General features: G+C 42.0%; 3 protein-coding genes across 3 annotated transcripts; all 3 read right to left on the reverse strand.

The window, feature by feature from the left end:
* Positions 1–3454: 3454 nt before the first annotated feature.
* Positions 3455–5115, reverse strand: twist1 (twist family bHLH transcription factor 1). The gene is made up of 2 exons (XM_022747577.1): positions 4448–5115; positions 3455–3921 (listed from the first exon to the last, which is right to left on the reverse strand). Exon 1 carries the CDS (start codon positions 5036–5038, stop codon positions 4475–4477), a length of 564 nt encoding a protein of 187 aa, XP_022603298.1. The 5' UTR covers positions 5039–5115; the 3' UTR covers positions 3455–3921; positions 4448–4474.
* Positions 5116–7140: 2025 nt separating this feature from the next.
* On the reverse strand, positions 7141–7617 carry ferd3l (Fer3 like bHLH transcription factor). The gene has a single exon (XM_022747131.1). The coding sequence runs from the start codon at positions 7615–7617 to the stop codon at positions 7141–7143; it is 477 nt and encodes a 158-aa protein (XP_022602852.1).
* A 12048-nt stretch (positions 7618–19665) lies between these two features.
* Positions 19666–23810, reverse strand: twistnb (TWIST neighbor). The gene is made up of 4 exons (XM_022747336.1): positions 23486–23810; positions 21699–21840; positions 21028–21236; positions 19666–20936 (listed from the first exon to the last, which is right to left on the reverse strand). The coding sequence occupies exons 1-4, from the start codon at positions 23779–23781 to the stop codon at positions 20441–20443; spliced, it is 1143 nt and encodes a 380-aa protein (XP_022603057.1). The 5' UTR covers positions 23782–23810; the 3' UTR covers positions 19666–20440.
* Positions 23811–26348: the final 2538 nt, after the last annotated feature.

Raw genomic sequence — 26348 nt, forward strand, 5'->3', positions numbered from 1 at the left:
GTATAAGTTTGTTCCCTTCTTCCTGCCTCCTTCTCTTGACTTCTCGTCCTCTTTCTCGCACTACTATCTCAGCTTGCTCATTTTCAAACTCATCCCTACAAATATGACATTTTTCTTCCTGTGTGCCATTGTCTCTGTCCATGCATCTGAGAAGTATTAGTCAACTGAGTGGTCATTTTGTGGAGGCGAACGTGGTGGTTCTTGGTCCAGCTGGGGGTCGCTGCAGTCAGTGGGACAGGGTCAGTTTGAGAGGTCACAGGTCAAGAATGATGGGTGCAGTTGGCACCGACCTCAGGGAATGTGTGTGTGTGGATGCCTGTGTGTGTCTTCATTATGTTACTAGGCTGCAGTTCTCTTTCACTCTGTTCTTGCTTAATTTTATAGAGACTTGACATTATAAAGCATTACTGCCCATCATACTAATAATTATTATTTTAGAGAAGGAGTCCAAACAGGTGCTTCTTCAGGTACAGAGGAATGAAATACATTCAGATTTGTCACTGGAGGGGTAATCCAGTCATTTCCATAAAGTTGAGGGATTCACAAGAGACATTTTTTTTTTTTTTTTCAGTTGGTGAAAATTGATGCAGCAGATGCCAAGATATCCTGACGTCTTGTCCCAGATATGGGCTGGATCCTACAATTTCCATAATGCTACTCAACTCAGCTCCACTCTAGTCTTTCACTAGACCCCACTGCCTCCCAAATGTCTAATTCTTTCAAACCCGTCTCCACAGTTTTTAATGACTTACTCTTAAGAACTGTGTCTCAAGCCCAAACTGAGATAACCGTGATCAGGGTTATTTTTCTGACTTAGGAAAGCTCCCTCCTCTGCCACACATGACGTTATACAATCAGTTACATAAACTCACTCGCTGCAAAATGTTAGTCTTTCATGATAAGTATACTGTTCAGTAAGTATGAACTAATACAGCATCACATCAGACTGATCAGGTGGACCCAACCCTCAACCCCACCCCAGTTTCTCAACCTGACACCTGTATGGTTTTCAAAGACATTCAAAATGATGTAAACATAAACATTTACATTCTATAATAAATCCTAATGTTGTTGCCATAAGCCAACAAGAAATCAGTGTGACTGTTCACTCTTTAAAGTTTATTCTACCAGTGATGGGTGGAGGCGGGGGGTCTGAGTGCAGTTTTGAGAGCAGATTTCAGTTCAGTACAGAGAACGTTCTCAGGTGTGGTGGTCTTGATTTGATATGCATGGGTCCAAAGCAGCCGACCACAAATAAAAGTGCACACATAGAAACACAGGTAAACACAATCATGCTCAACACATATGTACACGCTTGCATATACACACACTCACCAAATGCTTCAGGTGGAGATGAAACACAGATAATTAGCACTAACGAAAACCAGACATGTAAATCTAGTCTCTCTCCCTGTGTGTGTGCGTGTGTGTGTGTCTCTGTCTCAGCCCGACTTCCTCTCCCCCCCTTGTCTTTTTGTGGTGTTGAGGGTTAATATAAACCAGGGCCTGTTACCCTGTAATGGGGAATTTCAGACAGAGATGGAAGTGAAGGAGACACAAAGCTAAAGGAAGAAAAAAGATACAGGTAGACCTTTGCTGGAGTGTTTAAACATCTAGACAAACTACAACCTGGGCCTACTGTCGATGTAGAGGAAGGAGAAATCTATTTTCACTAAGATTTACTTGTCCTTGCGTTATTAAAACACACACAGGCCTGCACCTTTGACATTTAGATTTGTCAAAGGACTCTACCAGCCCAAAGCAGGCAGATAGAAACTGTGATTAATGAGCGAGAGAGAGTTGGAGTGTGAGTGTCAGTCATCAAAGAGTCTATAAATCATAGCACACTTAAATCCAGAGAACCAGATGCCTTCACACTGATAACAAGCGGCCATCCCATCACCTTCAAACATCAAAGCGGGGTAGGAGCTGAGTTGCAGGAGCCCTCTTCCCCCTTGCTGTCTTTCTTACTCTCTGTGTGGAATGTATTTCCCTGTTTGGTAGGCGTGAGAAATCTCCCTCTGTGTGTGTACACCCTATATAAGTGTGTGTGTGTGTGTGTTTCAGAGCCTCAGAGGTGACATTCCTCCGTGTCAGAGCAACAGCCTCAAGTTTAAGATAACACGGCCACGGTGATCTAAGGGTGGGAATCGATTCCCCCCGGTGGCTGGTGAGGGGCCTCGGGGTCAGAGCTGATGGCTTTACCTTCCGCACGCAACCTGTGATGCAAAAACACAGTAATGCCCCTATGATCATCCCTCAACAAGCCTACGGAGAGCACTGGAACGTACTACAGTGAGTTTGTGTTGAATTTATTATCTTTCGTCTCTGATTGCTCAACTGATATTACATTAGTGGTACAGTAAAACAATATTCCTCCAGGATCTTTACATTGTTTCAGTGACATACAAATATTTGAGAAAATGGAATATAGGATTGTAAAAGCAATGTAGGTCCTATCTAGTCCTAGTCTAATCTGGTCCTACCTTGCCTCTAATGATATATTTTAACACAGATATTTATTTGATATTTGTACTTTATATAGCCTGTTATTGAGATATTTTCTGCAGGTTGATCCATGGGCCTCTAATAAACAAAGCAGTGATGTCCAAACAACCATTAATGTCCCTAATTAACATATCATTTTATTTGTCTAATTTTTTATCAATACTTCGGGTTTCTGGGAAATGGTGAGTTTTTGTTTCATTTGACTGAAACTAAATCTGTGGAATATCCAAACAGTATTTGATAACAGTATAAAAGGTTTTATACAACGTTTGCATTAAAATCCCACTGTGCAGAGCCAGTTTTGAGTCATTTATACATCATCATTTATACTTTCTAAGATTATTTTGGTCTTCCCATGGTCTTGCAGTTTTAAGTTATGTTTTCTTCTGTGATGTTTATATGTAGATAACAGGTTCTTTTTAAAAAATCAGAATTACAATTAGGCACATATATAATCACACAATCTAGCTTGCATTATGACCCATATCCACCACTTTTATCTGACTTGGGGTAGCTGCTGTAGCACCTGCAGGAGACTCCCATGCTGACCTGTGGCTCAGAGGACATCTGGGAATATCATGCATGCCTCCCACAGCTCCACATTCACCCTGTTCAAACAGACCACCAACTAATTATGGCTTTCCCAGATCCCTGAGCTCTAGAAATCACTACAGAATAAGCCACGGGTATGAGATGTTTTCTTTTGTCCCCCTTCACTGTGGTTTAGTTGACTGGGGATTCAGCAACAACAAATGAAAATAAACTATCTGCATAGACTTAAAGCACTGAGACTATGGGAAGAGAGTGTTTCAAAAAATATCAGGTATTAAAAACAATTCTACCCTCATGCCTTCAGCCTCTTGTTTTAGAACTTAAAGTCAAATGATCAAAACAACTGAGAGGAATGAAAGATACCTTCATTTTTTTTATTCAAGATATTGCCAAATATTTACAACATTCAAAATGCGCAGACTCCAGATCCATTCAGCATTCTGTGATATCCCAAAAATAAATAACTTTTATTTGAGAGAGGAAAAGGAATTTCGAACCTGTGTACAAAAATAAATACAAAATATGTCATTTGCTGTGAAACATTGTCACAGGAAATGTGGAATGAATTGTTCATTTTTCACTCATATTTCAAAACAGAGCAGTCCCTCAGAGCTCATTTTCGTTTTTTTTACAACATTCATCGTCGCAGTGGTCTCTCTATTTCTTCATATCCGTCCTGTCTGTCCTAAGTGCTCCCTTGCAAACATTATAGTCCATGCAAAGGGAAGAGGGAAATATGAAAAGTCCACTCTCTTCTCAGGCCTGATGCACAGCGGCTGTGCCTGGGCCTCAGCTGCGTTTGGCCTGTGTCAGTCTATCTGAAGGGTTGGCCTGATCCACTGGTTCCACAGTCTGGATAACCTGTGAAAAACGTTATTCATTTGGTTAAGAAATATTGAAGAGATAGAAATTAATCCATTGTAGAACTATCTCTTAAAGCATTTGTGTAAGTGCAGAGTAACCTGGTTGTGACCTATGGGGAAAGCAATATAAACATAGGCTAAATCTAAATTTTCAGAACAAACAGCATATTTCCTCTGTAAAACCCCCATTCTACACATCAGTTGCAAATAACTACTACATAGCGTGATGTGTGAATTCCACATTTTAAGGCTTCTTTTTACATACAATGTGCGTAATTTCCTTTTTGTTGGCTTCCCTCTACCGGGATTTTCACTCATTTCATAACCAAAATAAAACAGGCTTAATGAATTGTACGGGAGTTTTGGGCGAATGTCATACAAATATTGCAGCCAAAGTAGACTATAACTATTGGAACATTAGCTTTGATTTTTTCATGTGGGTGCGGTGCGTAAAATGCGCCTATGACCATTTTTGGCACAGCTTGTCTCCCTGCAGGATGAAAAGTGAAAGGAGCCCAGCCTACCGTGCTGTCCCATCCGCAGCAGCCCTGCTAGTGGGACGTAGTAGACAGGGACCACGCGCCCCCCATCCTCCAGACCGAGAACGCGTAGCTCAGGCGCTCGTGCGCCACGTAGCTGCAGCTGGTTCCTCGCGCGTCCAGCTCGTCGCTCTGCAGAACTTGGCACAGGAAGTCGATGTACCGGGCCGCCAGCTTCAGCGTCTGGATCTTGCTGAGTTTGTCCGACGGGAGGGTGGGAATGATCTTACGTAACGACGTGAATGCCTCGTTGAGAGACTGTGTCCGTTGCCGCTCGCGGATGTTGGCCATCACGCGCTGCGTCTGTAGGTCATCGAAGGAGCGCGCGGGGCTGCTGCTGGCCTCGCTGTCACCGCTCCCGGCGCTCCCGCCTCCACCATCGCAGCTCTTTCTGCATTTCTTCTTCCCGGGGCTCGGACTCTCCACGTCTCCCTCCTCCTCCTCCTCCTCCTCCTCCGCGTCCGTGTTCCTTCGTGCCGCCCGCCGCTTCCTCGCGCCTCTCCGCGGCAGCTGACGATCGGTCTCCTCCTCACTGTTCCCCGCACTGTCCATTGGGGAGGAGTCCTCTTCCCGCATCGTCTTTTCCAAAACTTTTCTGTGGTCTTAAGGACCGTTATAACCCCTGACCCGAATCCCCTGAACTGGTTACAACATCAACAAACAGGACAGGTAATGAGGAGTGTGGCCTGCAGTGGGGTGTGGGCTGGTATTACGGTAAATCTCGTGCGCCACGGAGAGGGAGAGGTGGCTGCCAGACTGGGACGACCGGGGCTCTTATAGGAGCGGGCAGGAGGATTTTGGGGAGCGCTGTGATTGGGTGAGGAGGGGTGTAACATAATACTGCAGGAGAAGGAGAGGACTAGCTATAATATTAGGAATAGAGTTTAAGACATGCAGGCTCCTTTTTACACAAGATTGTGAAAGGGGGTGTAGTATTGGGGCGGTGTTATTGAATCATAGGTGTAAATTTTTGCAAAGGCTCAACGGTCTCACTTTTAGGGATGAGTTCTTTTCCCCCACCCCAATTTATTTCTGCCCCAAATGCGTAATGCTGTTTTTTTTCTAACACCCACTCACTACTAACTTGAAATTACTGTAGGCTGAATTAAACAGAACAATGCTTTTGAAAGTCTATAAAATGAACCTTGACAATAAATGAGACCATGTTCAGACTCATTTTGCCATTTTTGTATCATTTTCCAAGTCCTTTTTTTAAAGTTGCTGTTCCATACATAAGCAAACGTGGACTTTAGATTGCTTCCTATTGCAAACAAATCAAAGACAAACAGAAATTCCTCCACAAGGCTGTTGTCTGTCGTAGGCCTCAAGTCTCCTAGTTCAGGTCCGGACACTGTCCGAGTTGGGAGCAGTGGTGGCGGTGAAAAATATCAGACCTACTGAAACACAGGAGGTTGTCACAGCAGGAGGTCTTTGCTCGTATAAGCAGAGCGAGGTGTTTATTTTCCCGTCAGCGGCCCCGCGTTGAGGTATGCGCTTAAATGGGTCTGGCTCCCGCAGGGATCTCGACACTACGGCTCAGGTTTAAAAGACGGGCCGTCCCAGGGAGCTCTCAGGGCGGATCCGTGCGCACAGCGGGTCGCTAAAGGCGGTGTACGGCTGGAGCGCACAAGGCAAACAGTGGAGGTGATGAAGATTGGAACTGGGGGGGGGGGGGGGGCTCAGAGCCTAAACACGCACACATGACCACCCAGCTCTGGGGCCTACCGCGATATAGCCTAGGCCTAATATCAAAATCCAACAGAAATACCTCTACATGTGGATGAAACTAGATCAGGCAACTTATGAGGGTGGTCTGCGTTGTGAATTACACACCTGGAGGCCTCACACCTGATGATCAGGGTGGCACGAGGACACCCCTTTTATTAGAAGACGCATGGTTCAAGCGCCTTTCGGGATCTGAATCTCCCTGGTCTAAATGTCTCTGTCTTTGGGAATCTGTTCCTCAGTTTACCTCTCCGGATCTTGTCCCACCTCTCTCATCATATCACTGAGCCAATTTACACCTCGGTGCCAAAGATAATACCCAGCGTCATGCCGTGAGCCCTGGATTTGCTTTTCAAATCTGCCTCATTTTAAGGCTTTTTAGGGCCAATAGATCCTTCGTATCTGCTCATGTTCTGTTTGAGGAAAGCCACACGTGGTCTCACCTGTTCATCGTCTGTGACGGACCAGGTGAAGCGAGCGGCTGTGTTGCTCTCCAAGGTGCTGAAAAAAACACACCTGCAATTTCACTGTTGCATAGCACCCCGTTTAAAAAAGTTGTAATAGCCTATAACGTCTGTGACCTTTGGTCAAAATGAGTCTGAATTAAATTTTATGTTCCTTTCTTTATCATTGCATCGGAGCGCAAAGAACACATACATTACCATAGGCTGTAAGTTTATTTTTAAACAACAATAAGTCACATAAATTAAATGAAATATTTGGGTAAAATGTTCTTGGTTTGTTTATGTCAGTCTAATAATTTAATAAAGGTAATAACGTGTTGCCACTGATATAGCTTCCTTCTCGGAAAAAATTCTCTTTGGAAATGTTGCGATAAAAATCTGTCGGCTATAGTCTCAGATATATTTTTTAGTTTGCTGTGGCTATAATATTAATATACATTGGTAAGGAAGTCTGGTCCAGTCTCCATGGAATAAAGTTAATATTCTATCTCAGGTGTTTTCCAGCAGTTCGGTCATGAAGGAGATATAAACGATGGCTAGGCGCAGTGTCTCGATACGGGACAGCCTCTTCTCGTAGGCGAATGTAGGAACTTTCCTCCTCAGTTCATCAAACGCCTCATTCAGGCTAAACATCCGCTTTCTTTCTCGCACGTTGGCCGCCTGTCGCTGGACCACGGTGATGATCCTCCTCCGTTTGGACTTGGTGTGGCCGTGGACCCCGCGGGTGTAGTACCTCGGTGGACCCATCACCAGATGCTCGGCCCTCAGCTCGGCAGTGTTCACGCCGTTATCCAGCCCCCTGCTCCAGGATGAGTCGTTTATCCGCGTCTGGTTGTTCGGACTGGGTGGGGTATTATCCACCTGCTGTTTCGGTCCCAGAGTGTACTTTTGTGGAAACTCTATTAGGTTCATGTCATTGACAAAATTTATTAAGGTGGAGTCCACTAAGCGGCCTTGCAGCTCCATATTCAGTCCCCAACTGCAGTCTCATAGAAAATAGCCTGTGTCACTTTTATGGGTCTGCTGTTCAGTCAAGCGCAACAACTGACGCCAATCAAAGCTTTCAGGACTGTCTAAAATCATTCACCAGACACTGAGACCAAAGCAGGAGAGCATCTCAAAAAGTGAACCCAAACTTCCCCAAATCCGGTCAGAGCCCAACAGGGTGAGATCCTATTTGGCTCAAATCCAAGGCCTTTTCCTGCTGTTTTAATAAGTGGCTTATGCCACTTCACAGTGCCACATCTTTCCTTTCATGTCCCCTTTAGCTCCAAACTGAGTCCATTTCTGTCGTTAGTTGGCCGACGAGTGGGTTGAATCTGAGGAGAGAAGCTTAAAAAGGCAGAGAGGAAACCGGAGGGCCCTGCCAATTGATGTGCTGTCCTGGAGGCCCTTAATGAGCTTCTGAAGAACGGAGGCTCTTGACAGAGGGTCATACAGTCTTATTTGCACTCTCCCCTCTGCTTCAGAGGCTAAATAATGACACTTTTATCACTTAAACAGGCCAGGGGAAGACCAAATAGAACATTCCCTAACAGTCACTATACACCACAAGCTTTTCTGTTGCAAATTAAAGCAAATAGCCTAACTGTCCGTTCCCATGGAAAGACAGTGTCCACACTGCAGGGACTGCTGAGAGGGCCACTGGTGTAACTGTGGGCTTCAACACTTTGAGAGTGCTTGGTCATTATAAAGTGCTCTGCATCTGTAACACAGTTTTTTTTTTAATTGATAACAGATGATAATAGTGGTGATAAAGATGGGAAAACATTTTGACTCTGATCATTTCAATTTGCTTTCAGTTTTGCTGAAACTTTACAAACTCATGCATCTGTTCTCATTGTTCATTCTTTTCTGAAAACCAACAATGGCAAAAATTGATACACAATTTCCCCATTCACTTCACAAGCTTGGTTTGTGTAATAGGTCAATTTGGGGGAAAGTTGTGTCCATCTCAGCTGTTACGAGCTGTATACTGCACGTTTCCTTAGCTAACCTGCACTGATTGGCTCCGACTGATCACTGAGCCAATCTGAACAATGTAGAAGCACATGCAGATCTATTTTGGTGCTGTGTCCAAACACTACTACAGTGTGGGTAGTCCTCTTGGACACAAAGGTTATTTGAAAATTTTTCATCTGCTGTTGAGGTTATGTGGACGGACACCAATTCCACATTTGACTTGCCAAATAGAATTTCCTTCTTTTTTTTTTTAACCCAGTAGAGTTTTTCAGATTTAATCTAATAATACTTTAATTAAGCAGTTTGACTAAGAACACAAACATTGATTTAGGCTACTTAATGATTGAGTAGGCAGCAGAACAGTTTACATTTCATACACAAATTCAGACACAGGAAATGTCCAGAGCAGAAATTTTCTTCTGAGTTTTAGGTGCTTTCGGGTTAAACAGTTTACTCAAGGGCAACTCAACTTTTGTGGTTAAAGGAGGAGAGAGTGTTCTGCTCTAAAAGTTGCTGAATTCAGCCAGAGTAGTGCTGGTGGTTTTAAAGCCCACTCATGATGACGAATTGTTCCAAATACCATAAAAAATTCAAACTTCAAGCTTTACTGAACTAAAACTAGGAACAGTAAGTGACTGATCCCTGAGGATCAGGTCTCCTTTGGTTTGTCCCCTCTGGGAGGTCAGAGGTTACATTCAATCCCAGTACAGCCTATCTGGAGCTTTTCAGAGATTTGCTGTTTTGAATGAAGTTGCTGTTCATATTGTGATCAACTTGGTTGATATTCCACTATATTCTATCGCAGTGAAAATCTAAATACATCCTTATAGTGTTCTATGCGTTAGTTTATATTTTTAATTATCACAGTAGGAAAGGCACAGGATATAATAACAACATAATGTGGCCAAATCGCAGAATATTTTTAAGTGTTTATTGCTGTCAATAACTGCCATTACAGCTATGGTATCAAGCATTCATTAACTTTATTGTTAATTAGTCATGGAAGCTACATAGGAGATATTAATGAACTTAAAATTCCATTGTATTTGCTTACAAAACTGTAATGTGTTATAAACCATAAAGTGTTTGCTTACTGCTTATAAATGCTAAATAGGCACTTTTGAAATAAATTGTTACCACAAGTTCTAATTAGTCATCATGCATAGAAAGTAAACTGAACCAAACTACATCAGAACTTGCCAATAGTATTTGAGAGCTGTTACTAGTACTCAGCCTCTTGACAGTTGTCTTGTGGTAGTGTTGATCAACTTCCTGTTGCTTGTTGATTGTGCTCCAATCCGTGTGAACACATCAGTTACCAACAGTGAGCCTGTGTCTTTTTACCCTACTGAAGTTCCTTTTGCATTCCTGTGTGATTATTCCATATACACAAGAGTGTGAGTGTCTGTCTTCTATACACACTCCAACTTAAGTGTATCTTCTCCATCTCCCTCCGCCGCTTCTTCTTCCTCTCTCCTCTCTGTTTCCCTGGCGGGCAGATAAACATGATGGGACATTCCGCCGGTTGTCGTGGAAACACTGAGAAAGCACAGCTGGGCGGGAGAATATGAGGTAATCTCACCCTGGGGCTGCTGGGTAAATATTGGTCTTAAATAAGGAGTAAAACCCCAAAAGAGGCACACAAACACACACAGAGAGAGAGACACACACACACACACACACACATACACACACACACACACACACACACACACACACACACACACACACACACACACACAGCCACACAGCACACACCTTCAGGGGTTTATCCTAGTTTTGTCTGAGTGGAAACACACAGGACAGACCTTCACACAGACACTCATAATGGCACATTTCCTGCTCTGCTCTGTTATTACTGGTTACAAAGAGTGAAATTAATGATAGCTTGTGGTGTGACTAAATGTTTATGGAAGTAAACAGTGAATGTCTGACAGATACAACCTCAGCATTGAACCCAAACCCTGTCAAGAAGTCTGGATGTTCAACTCAGTCAAGTGGATTTCCCCCCTTTGTAACCAAGATCTGTGAGGCCCGACAATGCTTTTGGCTAAATGCTAACATGCTCACAGTTACAATGCCATGCTGATGTTTAGCAGGCAGAATGTTTACCATGCTCACCATCTTAGTTTAGAGTGTTAGCATGCTAACATTTTTTAATTAACCTAAACACCACGTAAAGCTGAAGCTGTTAGTGTTCTTATTAGTTTTCCATGTATTTGATCTTAAACTTGTAGCATTGGACAAATTAAACCTTTTATCTGATGATGGTGCAAGATAGAAATTAAGGGGATCACCAAGTTATTACAGTTTTGTGCCAAACTCCCGCACTTACACAGACATTTCACTCAAAACCACAAATGTCAACCTCATGATGGCATTAAAAGAAATGTCAGAGGCTCACCAAAGTCAGATGGTCATCCTCTGGGAACCATGAATTTCAGTACAAAATTCTGTGCCACTCCATGTTGTCGATCTTGACTTTTTTCCCTGGAAGGGTTAAAACTTTGACCTGCCAGGTGGCGCTAGAAGAAAAGTTGGCGAATCACCCAGAAAAAATTATTATTCATCCTCTGGGGACCATGAAATTTAATCAGAATCCTTGACTGTTTAGATATTTCAGTCTGGACCGTAGTCATGGACTAACAGACCGACACTGACATCCCTAGAGTCATGCAGCTAATGTGGCCAATAAAAACTGCATATTTTTGGCCAAGAGGGGTTGTAGTTTTAATTTTTTATGTCGTTATTGATAACAGAGACTCTACAAGTATGAAAAGTAAGATTCATTTTATAACTTATGCTAAGTGAATCTACAATGAATTTAGAGGGAATCTACCTAAAATACCCAAATGCAGCCTGACACTTCAGTTCATAAATTGACTTTTCTTATAGCACATAGCATAAAGACCATCTTGACTTATAATCCCTCTTGGATATTAGGTCCATATATCAGTACCACAGTAAAACTTGAACAGATGGCCTGGGAAGAACAGACCTTGAGTCGTGTGTTTTGGGTATCATGATTTCATTAATTTCGCATGAGGATTGAGTGTGAAAAAAAAAGAAGTATGGATTAACATGTTAGTATTGTGTTGTTACACTGAAGTAGTTTTTTTAATATAGAGATCACTGGAGAACAGTATGTGTCCAGTGCACTACTCCAAAGCATCCAGAGCTGTTCTCACCATGTAAATCTGTCTTCCTACTCCTCCTCTGGCTCTGTCCTCAGTGTGCTATAAGAACACAGCCAAATCTCTCCCACTACCACTGTAAATCTGAAACTGGACACTTTTCTCTCTTTCTGTTTCTTTCTCAGCTTCTTTCTCTCTCCTTGAATTTGTCTCCTCCTCTCCACCTCCCTCATTTTCTATTGCTTGTTTTCTCCACTCACCGATCAGACATGATATATCCTTCACTTCCTCTCTGTTTTGCAAATTATGAAAGTAAAGTTTACGTTATGTCACTCAGCTCAAAGAAGTTGATGCCACAGCCGAAACTGACAGCGCAGACAGAGGGCAAAGAGAACTTTTGTGTTCTATTTTATACATATATATTACACATATATGGAGTTTGAATTTGAAAATTTAAGAGAGGGAGGGAGACACAGGCAGAGAAGTGGGAGACAGTGGGAGTAAGGGAGATGAGTTTAACTCCTGACCTATCTGCCTCTTATTCATTGTGTCACTCTGACTCTCTGTGTTTCTCTCTACACCCAGAAGCTGACTCATTGGTTCACTTGTCCCACCTCCCTCTACATCTCGCCCTCTGATTGGCTTGGCACTTTAGCTAACACTCAGTCACCGGGTGTTTACACAGCTGGGTGGCCAGTGAAAGGTAAGGTTCATGCATGTGTGCATGTGCGTGCATGCAGACGTTGGATAAACCCCAATACCACATCATATATACACCCCCCACCACCACCCCCCTCTTCCTCTAAATCTACACCTCCCACAGGCCAAAACGCTGCGTGCCCTCAGCTCCTCCTTTCCGAATTACCCTCCATCTCTTAATCCAACCTCTTAGCTCCCACTCTCCACCACCACACTAAAAATCTCCTTGCATGGCATGGGTCCCCCACCTAGCCTTACCCGCATGTCAGCACCTTGCCTCAACCCACCTCCACTCCCACCCCCCGCATTCTGTCTGAGTAATGTCTGTGTTTATTTTTTGAAAGGTCACCCACTCTTTACTGTGTATTTTAAAGGTGCCATGTTTCATTTGTTTAAAGTGTCATATTCTCAGCTGTGGCGTATGTTGACATGCCCGACTTTCCTGGGACAACAACTCTTTGATGATGATGATAATGATGATGAAGACAGGAGTGGCATGCTTTAAGCACTCCAGCACTGTAGACTTGTCCTCCTGCCATTTGACTCTAAGTGTGTTTGTCTCGGTTTGTTTGAGTAAGTCATAATCTATTAAGTCAGTGTTTTTTCCTCTTTACACTGAGATAATTTATGTAAAATATGTTTACACATGACTGTTCCAGAGAGATCAAGCTTTTTTCTTTCTCACCACAGTGCCAGAACTGCTTAGGACAGAGTTGGAAAATATGGACAGTACTGGAGAAAAACTTTGCTAATTCTCACAAAAACGCACAAACTTTTGAATGACTAAATGTTTAGCTCCTCAGCTGGATTGGTCACCATTGGCAGTGCTGGAAGTAGCCCAACACCAGCAGCCTCACAAGTAGTCACTACATTTAATGGCATCCCAATAAATTTCCTCTTCCTCTTAAAATCTTAAACCTCACTGATACTCTTGGTGTGGAATAAAATGATCACTCATAGACATATGCTTAGGCTGAACTTAAATGAAGAGTAAATGATTCTAGAGAAAGATTGCTAGTATTTGAACTCAACAGCAAAGCAGTTGATAGGGATACTCACAACTCTCCTGCTAATGTCACCTACCTGTCAAGCAGAAACAGCAACCTCTGCATTTGTCTTAATGCCTTTCAACTCTCTGAGGTCTCTCCACCATAGGTTACTTTCTGTGTGCCTGTCAAAGTGCACATGAGAGCATGTTGACAATCGCAACCAAGTTTCAGCTATCACTGACATAACCCATGCATTACCCCCATCTCCACCCCCCACAGGCCACAGTCCCATCGTATAAGTCCAGGGCTGAATTCCTTTCCCATTCCCAGTTCTTTCCCATGCTCTCCACCGTTGGAAAGCCTAAACCATGTTAACGCGGCTCTTCGCCCTTGCCTAATCTTAGTCCTCTTTGGCTGCTCCTCGGCCATCTCTCCTTCTCAACAATGCAATCATGTTGTGGAGTTCAGCACGTCTTCTTTTTTCCCTTGTCCGAGCCACTGCCACTTTGTTTGTTTCCCATTTACAGAGCCAGGGCTGTGTAGGAACACTGGATTGTTTTTTTCAGAACACACAGAATGGATAAATAGAAGACTGTCAGAAGATTTATTGAATTTGGCTAAAAGTGTATTGGATTAGAATCGATGGCTGGAACTTTAATGCTTAATTTTAGAGGATTTCAAATAACTGACATAACATTAACAATTCATGGTGCCAAGGAGCATTAAAATAAATGTTTCAATGTTCAGTTTTTCTCTGAACAGAATACAACTCTCCCGATTGAAAAAAAAATCTCAACACAAGTCCATCTTATTTGCTGTTTGCAAAATTTTCAACCATATATTGTGATCTTCCACTACGGATTCCCATAGAGACAGGGATTGCCATCTCTCCCCATATACAACCACCAAATTCCATACTGAGTGCACCTAATTAACAACTAAACCATCTGCGGAAGAAAGTTGAAAGCTTTGGAGATAAGAAGTAAGGTGGATCTGTGTTGGAACTGTTTCTTTCTACCATATCATAAATTTCATGAACAGCCTTAAAAACTCAGTCATAACTTTCTTTATCATTAAATTGACTACACTCTAAGCTATTGATAACTTTTTCACAGAAAATACCTAGAATCCAGTAAACTGAAATGGGACTTTCTAGGGCTTCCCAAATCCTTTGCAAGTTCTTGGGAAATACATCTTTGCATATCATCTTTAAAGAATGTGCTTACATCTGCCATACAGCTTCAAAATGAAAGTGAAGCAAAAGTTACAGAGGTGGTGTTTTGGAAAATTACAAGACTTGGAAAAACCCCACTACAGCACATGACCCTGACATGTACAATTGCTGTAGCATTTATAGTTATTACATAATGTAGGTGCTTCACAGTGCATGGTGCACCTGTGGCACAATTTATTCCATATGCTGCACTGATTACCTCAAAAACCGGTGGCCATAATTTCAAAATTATACCTTCAACTCAAGAAATGTTGTTCTTGACAAGTGCGGCATCTCTCTAACTCTAATTCAGTATGAAGACGTTCATCATGAGCTCAGTGAAAGCTGCTGTCTTTAGCTCGGATCTCTAAACTCACTACTGGAAGATCTTTTGTCTTTTTAATGTTAATCATATTTGTCATACATAGTCTTTGCTAATCAAAATGAGCCTGCTTGCCAAAGTCAGTGGATGGTTCACTGATCAGGGGAGTTTCTTTCATCTTCTTGTCAATGACTTTATAAGTGCTTTTCCAGCAATCATCTCTAATGCACACATCATCACCAGTATTGGCCACCCAGGTTTCACTTTCTTTTCATCTCTCCCTCTCCTTCTTTCTTTCTCTAGGTTGCCCTCTTTCCTATAGGGATACCTTCAGCCCTGTGCTGCAGTTTGACAAGGTTGTCATAAAATTATAATAATAAAATATTTAGTTGTGTCCTGGGTATTGTCCTGTAAAGCTACATGACTAAACATGAGATCATTTTTTCCAGACCCAGAAGGTTTTTTTTCCCTCTTGGCTTATTTATTTTTCTGTGGTTTGGGAGGTTGTGGCTGAAAGCCTGATGATATGCTGTGTGTGTTCCTCTCCTTACCCCACCCCTCAACACTCCTCTCCACATTTCTACTTTCCTCTCAATTTATACGCAGAAGGTAAAGGGAGTGATAAAAATACATTTTTTACATTCGCTTGTTGTTCCACAGTAAATCACTGTGCTCACTTTCACCTTCATGTCTATTGTTCATGTGATTTGGCCTCATTCTTTATTAGTGTTGTCTCTGCAGATTATGTTACTATCAAAATAACTGCATACAGTTAAGATTAAAACTAAATAACCTTTTTTTTTTTCATTTTACCTTTTGTCCTTTCCCTGCTATAATTCCCCAGTGTTTTGGGTGTAGGAGTTATGGTTTGGTCTGAACACTGTCTAGACGCCTATGAGCCTCCCATTACCTCCTGATTACACTGAGCCCTATTAATCTCACTGGGCTGGCTGACCAGGGCAGACACACACACACACACACACACACACACACACACACACACACACACCACACACACAAGTAGGCAGATACACAAAAAGAATTTAATATTTCAAGCTGTATGATAAAGTGCAAATAAAATTATGTGGAAAAATAGTTGCAATGTTATTTGGTAATAATGGAGAAAACACATAATGAATGCTAAATTTGAGTGATTTGAAAATATTTCAAATAAAAAGTACACGAGATGTAAATATACAGAAAATATGTGACGTTACTTGTGGATCAGATTTAAAAAAGTCAGAAAAACACTGTATAATGCTAATAGTACTTACTAGTAAAGGCACCAGTGACTCTTAAAAACATTAAAACTAAACAAGTATAAGCAATCAAATCTGCTGAGGTTAAAATGCTGTTTAATGATGCAAGTGAGCGCAACTCATTCAGTTATGTGATTTTAGAGATAATAGGGACGACTTGGTACCAGTGGAGTTTGTGGAGAAAATATTTACTGTAGGAAAAAAAAAGACGATGCTATGGACTGTGGAGGTATTACTACTGAGCACAACTTACAAGTGCAGGAGTTTGAAAAACATTTTTTTCAGTACAAAATACACAATGTAAACATGCTAATTTACATCTGTAGTCCCAAGGCAGGTAACATAGTACAATAACATTGTATTAGAGAGGTGAAATAGCTACCTATAAAACAGATATAAATATAGTCAAATAAATAATTGTCATTAAATATGTATTTATGTATTAATATGAGGTTTACTTGTGGGGTTCCTCAAGGCTCTCTGTTCGGCCTCATAATTTTTACTTGTACATAAATGATAGATGTTTTGTGATAGCTGTTCACATTTATTTAATTCACAGATGATGCTAGCTTATTCTTTATTTTAGTAAGAATTAAAAAGTTAGTTCCTTAGTTGGAATTACCGTGATCCACTATACACATATACACACATCTAGACCCAAACACTTTTGTCTTGAGCAAAATGGTGTCACAGGAAACACCCGTCTGTCGTCGCCAGGGCTACTGAGGACAGGACGGCGGGTGTTGGGTGCCAAGGAAACAAACTAACTATGGTAATCCAGCTCACCAACCAAAAGCAATGTTTACATTTGGGGTTAATTGTGTGTGCGCATGTGTGCTTGTATATGTGTGTGTATGTGCAGACATTGTTCCCTTGGGAAAGAGTTTAACGCTTGAGTCAGTCTGTCTCTGTGTGAGCTCGGGCTATTTGCCTACCTGAGGGAGCATAAAAAACAGAGATGCAAAGCTGAAGTGCCAAAAATCTCTCAGAAATGCCTTTGAAAATACCATAAAGGGATTTCATGGATGTCAGTAGGCCTGTGAGAGATGGGCTTTGATACAACTCAGTCTAGCCTGGACTGTGTTGGAGGATATATGGCCACAGTTGCACAGCTCTGACTGGTGGAACACTTAAGGTTTTATGACCTGCTGCCATTTGGGGCTCTGGGATAGAGCAGAGTGCCGACCACATAACTAATTAGGCCTGGCCAACGAGGGTGTGCAAGGATGGGGATTTGTGGATTGTGGGTTGTGGATGCGGTGTGTCTGAATGAGTGAATGAGTGAGTGAGCCAGTGAGTGTGTGGCATGGGTCGTTCTGTGTGTATGTGTGTGTCCTGAACCTTGAGCATTGCGTCAGGGCGCCGTTTGTTCTCCATAAAGACTCCACAGGTTCTTTCATGTAGGAGCCGCCAGGCCTGGAAACTTTAACACAGGAGATAGGAACTCCACAGCCAGCCTACACACACATTAAGACACGCACACACATACACACACACACTAGAAAGATCACTCCTATCGAGGCAACAAGAGGCAGACAGAGGTGTATGAAAAAAATAGTCTGGCCCACTCAACATAAACAACACTCCTCCTATTGTCTCATCTCTCGAACCCTCCCTCTCTTCTCCATCGGAGGATCATGAAGATAAACGACCATGCCTAGATATGAGAGTCCAGTGGCAGGAGGGGTGGGGGGTGTTGTCAGAGGTGGAATGTGTGTGAACTGCACACCGCCTCCTATAAATCAGGGGGACAAGTAGAAGGAGGAGGAGAGGGAAAGCAGGACGGGTGGAAGAGGAGGAGTCAGTGATAGGAGGAATGACAAGATAAATGAGTGGTGATGGAGGGAGGGGGCACAGGTGCAAGAGAGGTGCACGAGGGCTGGGGATGAATCCAAGCAAATGAGAGTGATGAAGGCAGATGGAGGTCATGGCGGGACAAATTACAGTGAACCGTCACCTGAACTTTTCAAATCATTGTTTTCTAAGTCTCTTTATCTTAAGATTGTAAGTGTTAAGCGTTTTGTGTTTTGTGTATTTGCACAGTTCAAACAGTGGAGGTTGCACAATTTGAGGTCATTCAGAGCATTCTGGCAACACGGAGCGATTCGTAATGACTGTTTACATTGGATTGTAAAAAAAAAAAAAAAAAAAGTTTTAAATGGCGCTAATGTTGCCCTGCTGAAGGCTTAAGTATGTGTAACGTGAACTTTTGTTTATTTTTTTGTGTGAGGGTATGTGCGTTTTGTTTCAGTGTGTAGTTCTGCTAGAATCACCTTCAGCCCAGTAACATTTCAGTGAGTCAGTTTATAAAGATCTTGTTTATAACTTCTAACTAATGTCCTCATCAGTGGTTAATAAACATTTACTAATGCTTTAAATGTTGGTTATGAGCCATTATCAAGAACAAACTTCAGGTTGTCATGTTTAGAAAAAAAAAAAAAATCCTTTAGTAATAATGCAGATATACCGTTTCTTTTGGTGATCCATCAAAGGAATAGTTAAATATGGGAAATCTGCTTATTTTCTTCCTTTCTGAGATGTGAAGATTGATATCACTCTCATGTCTTAATAAAGTAAACACATACTATATTTCCTGGTTGGATCAGTTGCTTGGCAACCAGCAGATACTCCAGTTACTGGTCCAGGCTGAGAAAATTTATTAATGTGAATAAAAATAGTTTGGAATGAATGGATTTTGGTCAAGATTGTCTCAAGCCCTTTTCCAAACAGTCCAACATGTCAAATTAATTTTCACAATTGTTCTTGGTGATGGTTTTTAACTGATGCATAAAGTATTACTAAAGGATTTATTAAGACTTCAAGTTATAACTTATAACAGGTGCCTCATTACAAAGGGATGTTGTTATGCCAGATAATGGCCAGTCCTGGACAACAGCAAGTGTAGTTAGATATAAATATCACAGACGGTTGCATTTCTCACCAGCTTGGCAACAGCTCTCTAAAGTTGGGATATGGGAATGTAATTTTAAAAAACAAATAAAAGATAGAGATGCTGATAGGGCAACTCGTGTCAATGACAGAAATATATGATCAGGTGTGACAGACGAGGATGAGCCAAGTTAATTGCAGCTCCTTATCTGTCCTCTTTAGGCAGCTCCTGATAAACTCTCCAACACTTAGCACCTCACAGCTAATTAGACACCCCACTGAAAGGCAAGGGGGGGGATTTGTGTGTGTCTGTGTGTATATCTGTGGAGGTGGGGTGAAAGAAAACAAAGATATTTAGGCTGTCTCTCCGCACTGTATCACTTGACACCATCCAGTAGCACAAGAGTTTGTGGTGGGAGGGAATCTGCCATGAAAAACAAGAACTCTTGTGAATAATCCGTACAAGGATGTTTCTTTGCAAAAATTAAAGCTATGCTGTTATTGATGAGCATTTCGAATCACTGAATAAAGAAATTGAAGCGGTGAAAACATATCAAAATATAGGGATCTTTAATTGGGATGAAAACTGAATGTGATTTCAATTTCTTTTGGTTCACGGTCAAAAAATAACACACCTTCATGAAACTGTCCGTGCAACACTAAAGGAAGTCAGAACAACACTGAAAACAATTCATCATTGCAGTGATGCATACTGTGAATCTGCCTGAATACTATGAATATTACTAAATGATCTCCTTCTCTTACAGCTTCCATATAGACCGTCCTCTCAAAGACTTCACAAAAGGCACAAGAGGCAAAAGAACAAAGTTCTTGAATTGAGTTTTGCGGCCTCGGTTGTCTTTCATCAGTTTCTTTTGTCCCATTTGGCTACATAACCTCAAGGCAACAACCTGCCCTTGTTACACTCACAGCCATGTTTATCATATGAAGCTGACAAGGTGTCACTCCTGTACTTTGGTGCCCCAATGTGGATGTAAGAAGCGGTTTTCTGCCCCCATCAGGCAGCAAAAGGGAATTGCAATCCAATAAGCACTGATCTGTCAAGTTTGCATCTGTCCTCATGTGCTTTTTGCATAAGCTACAATGGAGACTGCAGAGGCTCCTACTGCATGTCTGACCCTCTGTTCTGAATGATTTTAGAGGAGCTCAGAAGAACCCAACATGGGGCAGAAAACTTGCTCCCTAAAAATTGTGTTTTAATCATTAAGGCACATCAGTATTCACTGTCATTAACATAGTTGATATCACCTCAGTTATTCTACACAATTAACCTGTTTTCCCAACGGGGAAAAAAAAGTTTTTCATGCAAATTGTTCAATGTCGCTTTTCCTCTTCTTCTTGGATTTCGGTGGTTCAGGAGCTTCACTAAAACCAGATGTGACATCGCTACCAGTTTCATGTTTCCTCTTTTTGCCTGGCTTGTCGCTGATGTAGCCGCTGGAGTCGCTCCCGTGGACCTCCATGGGAGAGAGCTCAACCTCCTCCTCCTCGTCTTTCGGACGTTTCTCCTTCTTCTTCTTCTTTTTCTTTTTCTCACCAGCCTCGTTGCCGTTTGCCTCTTCCATTATTCCGTTTAGCTCTGGTGTCATGCTGCTGTTCTGCTGGCAGGAGGCCGTTACCTCCTCTTCTCTCTCCTCCTCTTTGACTTTGTCTTTCTTCTTTTTCTTCTTTTTCTTGGGGGTGTCGTCAGGAAACTCCTCTGTGATTTCTGAGTTCGGTTCTGTGTGTGCTGTGTCTGGCTGCTCTGCAGGAACACTCGACTCTGAGCTCTCACCCATAGCCATCAGCTCTTGGACCCTGAGACACACAAAGATAACAACACAAAAATCAGTTGAGACTATGTAAACGTTATTATTTCCCCTCACCAGCACCAATGCAGCACACTTGCCTGGTCCTGTCCAGCCGTCCTCTGATCAGCAGCACCCCTGCAGTATCGGCGTCGAGTGCCATCACCTCAAACTCCAGCTCTGCTCCGATTCTCGGCCCCGCGTCCCTCCAGGTTTCCATAGAGACCAGGTTTGGTTTAGGGATGCTGGCGTTGAAACAGCTGTGCACCAGGCAGCCCACATGGCTTGCTCCTAGTTTATTCACTTTACCCTGGGAACAGAAACACGCTAGAAATAAATTACATCACACACAACACAGACAGGCTAGAGGTAAATGATTTGTTTGTTTTTGTGGGGCTGGTGTTGTCTTTTACCAGACACACTCGTTAGATAAAAAGTTATTTTTAGTTTCAAAAAATGCCCCAATAACTCATGTACAGTAATTATACTGTCTGAGAATATTTAATATACAAATTTTTTGTTTCCAGGGCTGTTACGTGCTGTGATACTGTGTGCTATGTATCTGTCCTGTTTGGCCCCATTTACTGTTTCATTTATTGTTACCTTTTCCCAACCCCTGAACTCTCACAGGGAACATGAGTCTTTCCTCCAAGGCCTGTTCCTTTGATCCTAAATCAAATACACTATTGCTTAAATCTGTACCACTACTGAGAAGTACTGTGCATTTCTCTGAATGACGACATCTGCCAAATGCTGTAAATGTAAATCTCACCAGCAGTTTCTGTCCTTTCTTGGGCTGAAACACAATAAAGCTGGCCTCTATGTCCATGTGGATGTAGCCGTTGTCATCATAGATGTGTCCGTGCTGGCCAGCTATCCTGATGTTGTCATAAGCTAAAGGCACTCCTTTCAGACTGCAAGACAAAAACAACAAGTTGTGGGATAAGAACAGTTTGACTCGATGCAACATGATATGATACAGCTTGATTATCATATGGAATATTCGCAATAAGCTGTGCCACACTTCTGCTCCACTTGACATCAACAGATGGCTATTTACCTTTTTTGCACATAATTACAACCGAGTGCAGGTCTGTCATCTAGTCCCGAAAGAAGATGACAGAAGTTTTGTTTATCAATCAATAATAATAATTATTGAGGAAAAATGTCAAAACTTGCTGGTTCAAGCTTTAAAAGCTCTTCTCTCTTTAGATATTGAGGTAAATAGAATATCTTAGGGTTTTGAACAATTCGTTGGAAAAAATGAGCCATTTGACAACATCATTTGGTTTCCTGGGAACTGTGATGAGCAAGTCAATGTGCTGTGCACTACGAATTTGTAGTGGGACAAATTTTAGTCTTGATGATGAATGGGAAACATTGTGGCAGATTTACCGGGTAGTAAGAAAGAACACTTCAATGCAGATCCTCATTTATGTCCGAGAGACATCCCTGATGCATAGTAATACTATGCAACACAAGACATGCCACAAAGAATGCTCTGACCTTCTGAGGGCTGTGTTGTAAAGTTCAACCTGACTTATTCAAATATCTGAAGTTCATTTTCAGCACACTCTGCTTGTGCGTTGTGTGCGCGTGTTGTACACCTGCCTATGTGGGTGCATATTACTATCTTCTCTATAATGCACCCTTAAAATAACAGTGAAATACTGCACCATTGACTTCAGACCAGGTCTTTGTTGATCAGTCACGCTATCACTATCCACTGCCTCAAGATAGCAATGCGTCTAGAATGAGCCTGACCACACTTAATTTTAAGACCAACAAGCCCATTAATGTATTAAGTATTAACAACATGGGCATTGGATGGGAAAATGACAACTGCGTCATCTGAAACTGGCACAGTCGCTTGTTTTTCGCCTGGCGCCGGCAGAAAGACAGGGCCCCCAATGTCATCCATCTCAGTCCTGCTCCTGCTCACAGTGGATCTTCTATCGCTCCCTGCTCAACCCAAAATGGATTAGCTAAACCACGATTTATTCATCAGGGGTGGGAGCAGGCCTGAGACCACTAGACTACTCCTGTGCTTCTAATGCCCCGATGGTGGTGGAAAGTAACATTTAAGTACTGCACTTCAATGCAGTTTAGAGGTACTCGTACTTTACATTAGAGTATGCCCTTTATGGGCAATTTTATACGTCTCACCACATTTCAGATGCAAATTATTTAATTTTACACATTGGCACCCCTTTGTATAGCAGTATGGTTATTTTTATACCGTTCAAGGTTTTGCATCGAGAATATATTTTGTTCACTTACGCAAGTTATATTTTGATTACAAGACTTTTCGTGGAGCATGCGGCAGGGAGGCGCGTTAATATCTAATAATAATGGATCTAGTCATGTTGTGTGCGTTAACCGTCCATTACAAGACAGCTACATAAACACACTACTAACAGGATTAACCTAAAAATTGTTGACATACGTTTGTTTGTGCGTCTGTACACATTAATGGTGGACTGTGTCGCGTACTGCAGGAGAGCTGGAAAGGTTGTTTCAAGTGAAACCGTGGTGCGTCCAGTGTTGTTGTGTTATTACCTCGGGGAAAACTTGAGCAGCTCGGCCTCCAGCTCCCCCTGTATACCTGTCCTCTTCTTGTTCAGGTACAGGGGCGGTAAGGCGATGTGTCTCCGGTGCGTGTTCATGACCAGACACGAGTACGGCGCTGACAGCAGCTCGGATGCGGCGGCGAACGACGGGATCGAGCACGGGACCACGCCTGCATCTCCGCCCGGTAAGGAGGACAGTTCGGTCGGTTGGACTTGGGCGGCGGGGATTTCACCAGACATTTTAACATGTTTCTGGTCGTCTTCAGCATGTTCCAAGTTCGCCATGCTGCTTTGGAAGACCGGAAGACCAACAACGGGTGACTTCCGCTTTGAGGATGATAAACATTAGAGGACATTTGTTTATGTTGACGCCTGCTGGCCAGGAGGTGGAATTGCAGTCGAGGAAATTAAAAAAAAAACTAAATTTTGAGTCCTACATTAAAAAAAGAAATCTGTTTTTCCCCTTTTTCCTTTCCTTTTCTTTTTTCCTTCCTTTTCTTTTCTTTTCTCAAGTTTTACCAAATGGGTTCAAAATGGTTTTACACAAACATTTTTGGTCAGTATTTAAATAACCTATATGAATCTTTTCAGTTATTTAAACAACTGTAAATGATGCATTTCCTTGATAACATGTCCTTTGTTACATAAACTGCAAATTGTGCCCTGACTAACTTGGCAAGAATGCTGTGAATCTATTCAGCTGTTAAGAGACGTCATTGATTCTGTATCTGGTTCTTACCTGCAATGGCACATTAAGATCATTAAGGTGACCTGAGGTGTCAATTAGTGCAACTACAGGGTGCGTGGACACACATACACACATGCATAGGAAAATACACTCACGTACACAAAGACGCTAATCTAGGGTTACTGTTTTCTGACAGGGCAGCATCAGAGGAGGTCACATGATTCAGCATTTCATACACACACACACACACACACACACACACACACACAACCACAACCACAAAGGCAGTGCAGATCTGGTGCTCTCATGGTGATAAATAGTGACATGGTTTCTTAGTCAGCAAGAGCTCCCAGTGGCTTCTGCTGCTGTGGGCCCTAGTTAGCACACACACACACACATTGAATTTGTCAGACCCTGGCCAAACTGTCATCCCTCTGTTGGCAAAATACTCTTTTCTGTTCTCACTATTTCATTTACAAGCACGCACACGCGCATGCACACACGTTTACACATACACACATACACAATACAAAACAATAATTTTAACAAAGTTTGATTTAGAGAAAGCACAGCCATGCAAAACCATCGGTCTGGTCATTCAAGGCAAAGGTGGAAGGAACAGCATCCTGCCACCCTGTCCTGGGTGTGTGTGTGTTTGTGTATGTGCTTTATAGTGATGGATAATGCATGAATGGCTGTTTAAAATTTAACAGTGACAGTGTAACCACGACAAAACAATCACCTTACTGACAGGTGACATCAGGTCACATCAGGAGAGAGAGCGGAAGAGAGAGCCATATAAACAAATACAGTTTGAGAATGAAAAACACACAGACAGACACACAAAGAGACAGACAGACCGAGTGACTGACATGTTGACAGGCAGGTGTAGGGTTACATTTTTACTTCATCTAGAGAAACAGCATATTATCATTTTAACTACTATAATTTATTTTAATTACAATGTCTGTTTATGAAAATGTCAGATATGAAAGAAATCATTCATTCTATATGCACTAATGTTTTAAAGAGGCCACTATGTTTCATTGGGTTCTTGTTGCATATGAAACAATGAGTTACTGCTGCTGTTAATATTTCTCTCTCTGCACCTGGGTTCAAACAGTGATTGCAGAACTCCAATAAAAGGGAAAGTTTGTGGGAATATTTCACTTTTATTCAAGTGGCCATAAAGGTGAAATATTATTCATGTCATTCTGTTGAGTTGGCATCCTGGTAAATGTAAGAAATCATTCACTGAAGTGAAACTAGACAGGACAAGCTGAGGGACGGTGTGTGTATAAAAAAGAAAACTTACTTCATCACCAAATATAATCTGTGAGAGTGTAAATTAGCGACTGAGATGGCTTCAATGTCAAAGCAGAGGTGAGGAGAGGACTGCTGAGGTCTGGTAAGATCACCTCTTTGCAGTCTTCAGCCCCGACTGACACTGCCTCAAGTCTGTAAACACAATTTGAAACGTGAAATTGGTGGAGTTCACCTTCAAGACCGTCATAGCTTTTAAGATTTAGATAAGAGCTTTACTACTTCCTACTCATTTCGAAAGCATTCAGAGAATGTTGCCAAAATACTTTAATTGGTTTATCTTTACAAACGTATCTCACTTCCTTTTTGTCAGTGACCCTCCACTTACTGCGCTGTCTGTACTGAAACACAGAGTGCCGTTAGAAGAGTATCGACCACAGCAGAAAGCCCACAAAGTGCAGCTGCATCATTAAGGCTCCACCTTTGACTTTTTAACACATATTTGACTGTTAACAAGCAGGTTTTCTCTTCAACTAATGACCTTAGTAAGTGGACAGAACAATGATGAAAGACACTGCATTGATTTCTGCTATAATGACCACATCCATGCCTCTGTGTACTGTGAGCTGCTGTGTCTAAGTGTTTGTGCATCCACAGGCAATACACACAATATGGTATATATACCATATATCAAAGAAAACAAGACCCAGAATGTGGATGTTTGGGCATAAATCATTTCAGTCTCCATGCTCTCTGGAACTAGCTCTGGGGACTAACCTCACAGAACATTAATACCACTCTCTATCAATCTTCTCATCTAACTTTTGGCAAGAAAGTGTTCAAAACCTAAACAAAAGTATTCCTTTAATTAGTAAGCCTTAGAAACACTTGTAGGTGGACT

The sequence above is a fragment of the Seriola dumerili genome, unplaced genomic scaffold (genome assembly GCF_002260705.1).
Source record: "Seriola dumerili isolate Sdu_G_001 unplaced genomic scaffold, Sdu_1.0 BDQW01000110.1, whole genome shotgun sequence".
NCBI lineage: Eukaryota > Metazoa > Chordata > Actinopteri > Carangiformes > Carangidae > Seriola > Seriola dumerili.

Excerpts from the sequence above, each read along its gene's own strand:
- twist1 (XM_022747577.1), bottom strand. The coding sequence starts at position 5,038 with ATGCGGGAAGAGGACTCCTCCCCAATGGACAGTGCGGGGAACAGTGAG.
- ferd3l (XM_022747131.1), bottom strand. The coding sequence starts at position 7,617 with ATGGAGCTGCAAGGCCGCTTAGTGGACTCCACCTTAATAAATTTTGTC.
- twistnb (XM_022747336.1), bottom strand. The coding sequence starts at position 23,781 with ATGGCGAACTTGGAACATGCTGAAGACGACCAGAAACATGTTAAAATG. Across the intron at positions 21,841-23,485 it reads CTGCTCAAGTTTTCCCCGAG|TCTGAAAGGAGTGCCTTTAG; the intron begins GTAATAACACAA and ends TTTGTCTTGCAG. Across the intron at positions 20,937-21,027 it reads GGACGGCTGGACAGGACCAG|GGTCCAAGAGCTGATGGCTA; the intron begins GCAAGTGTGCTG and ends TGTGTGTCTCAG.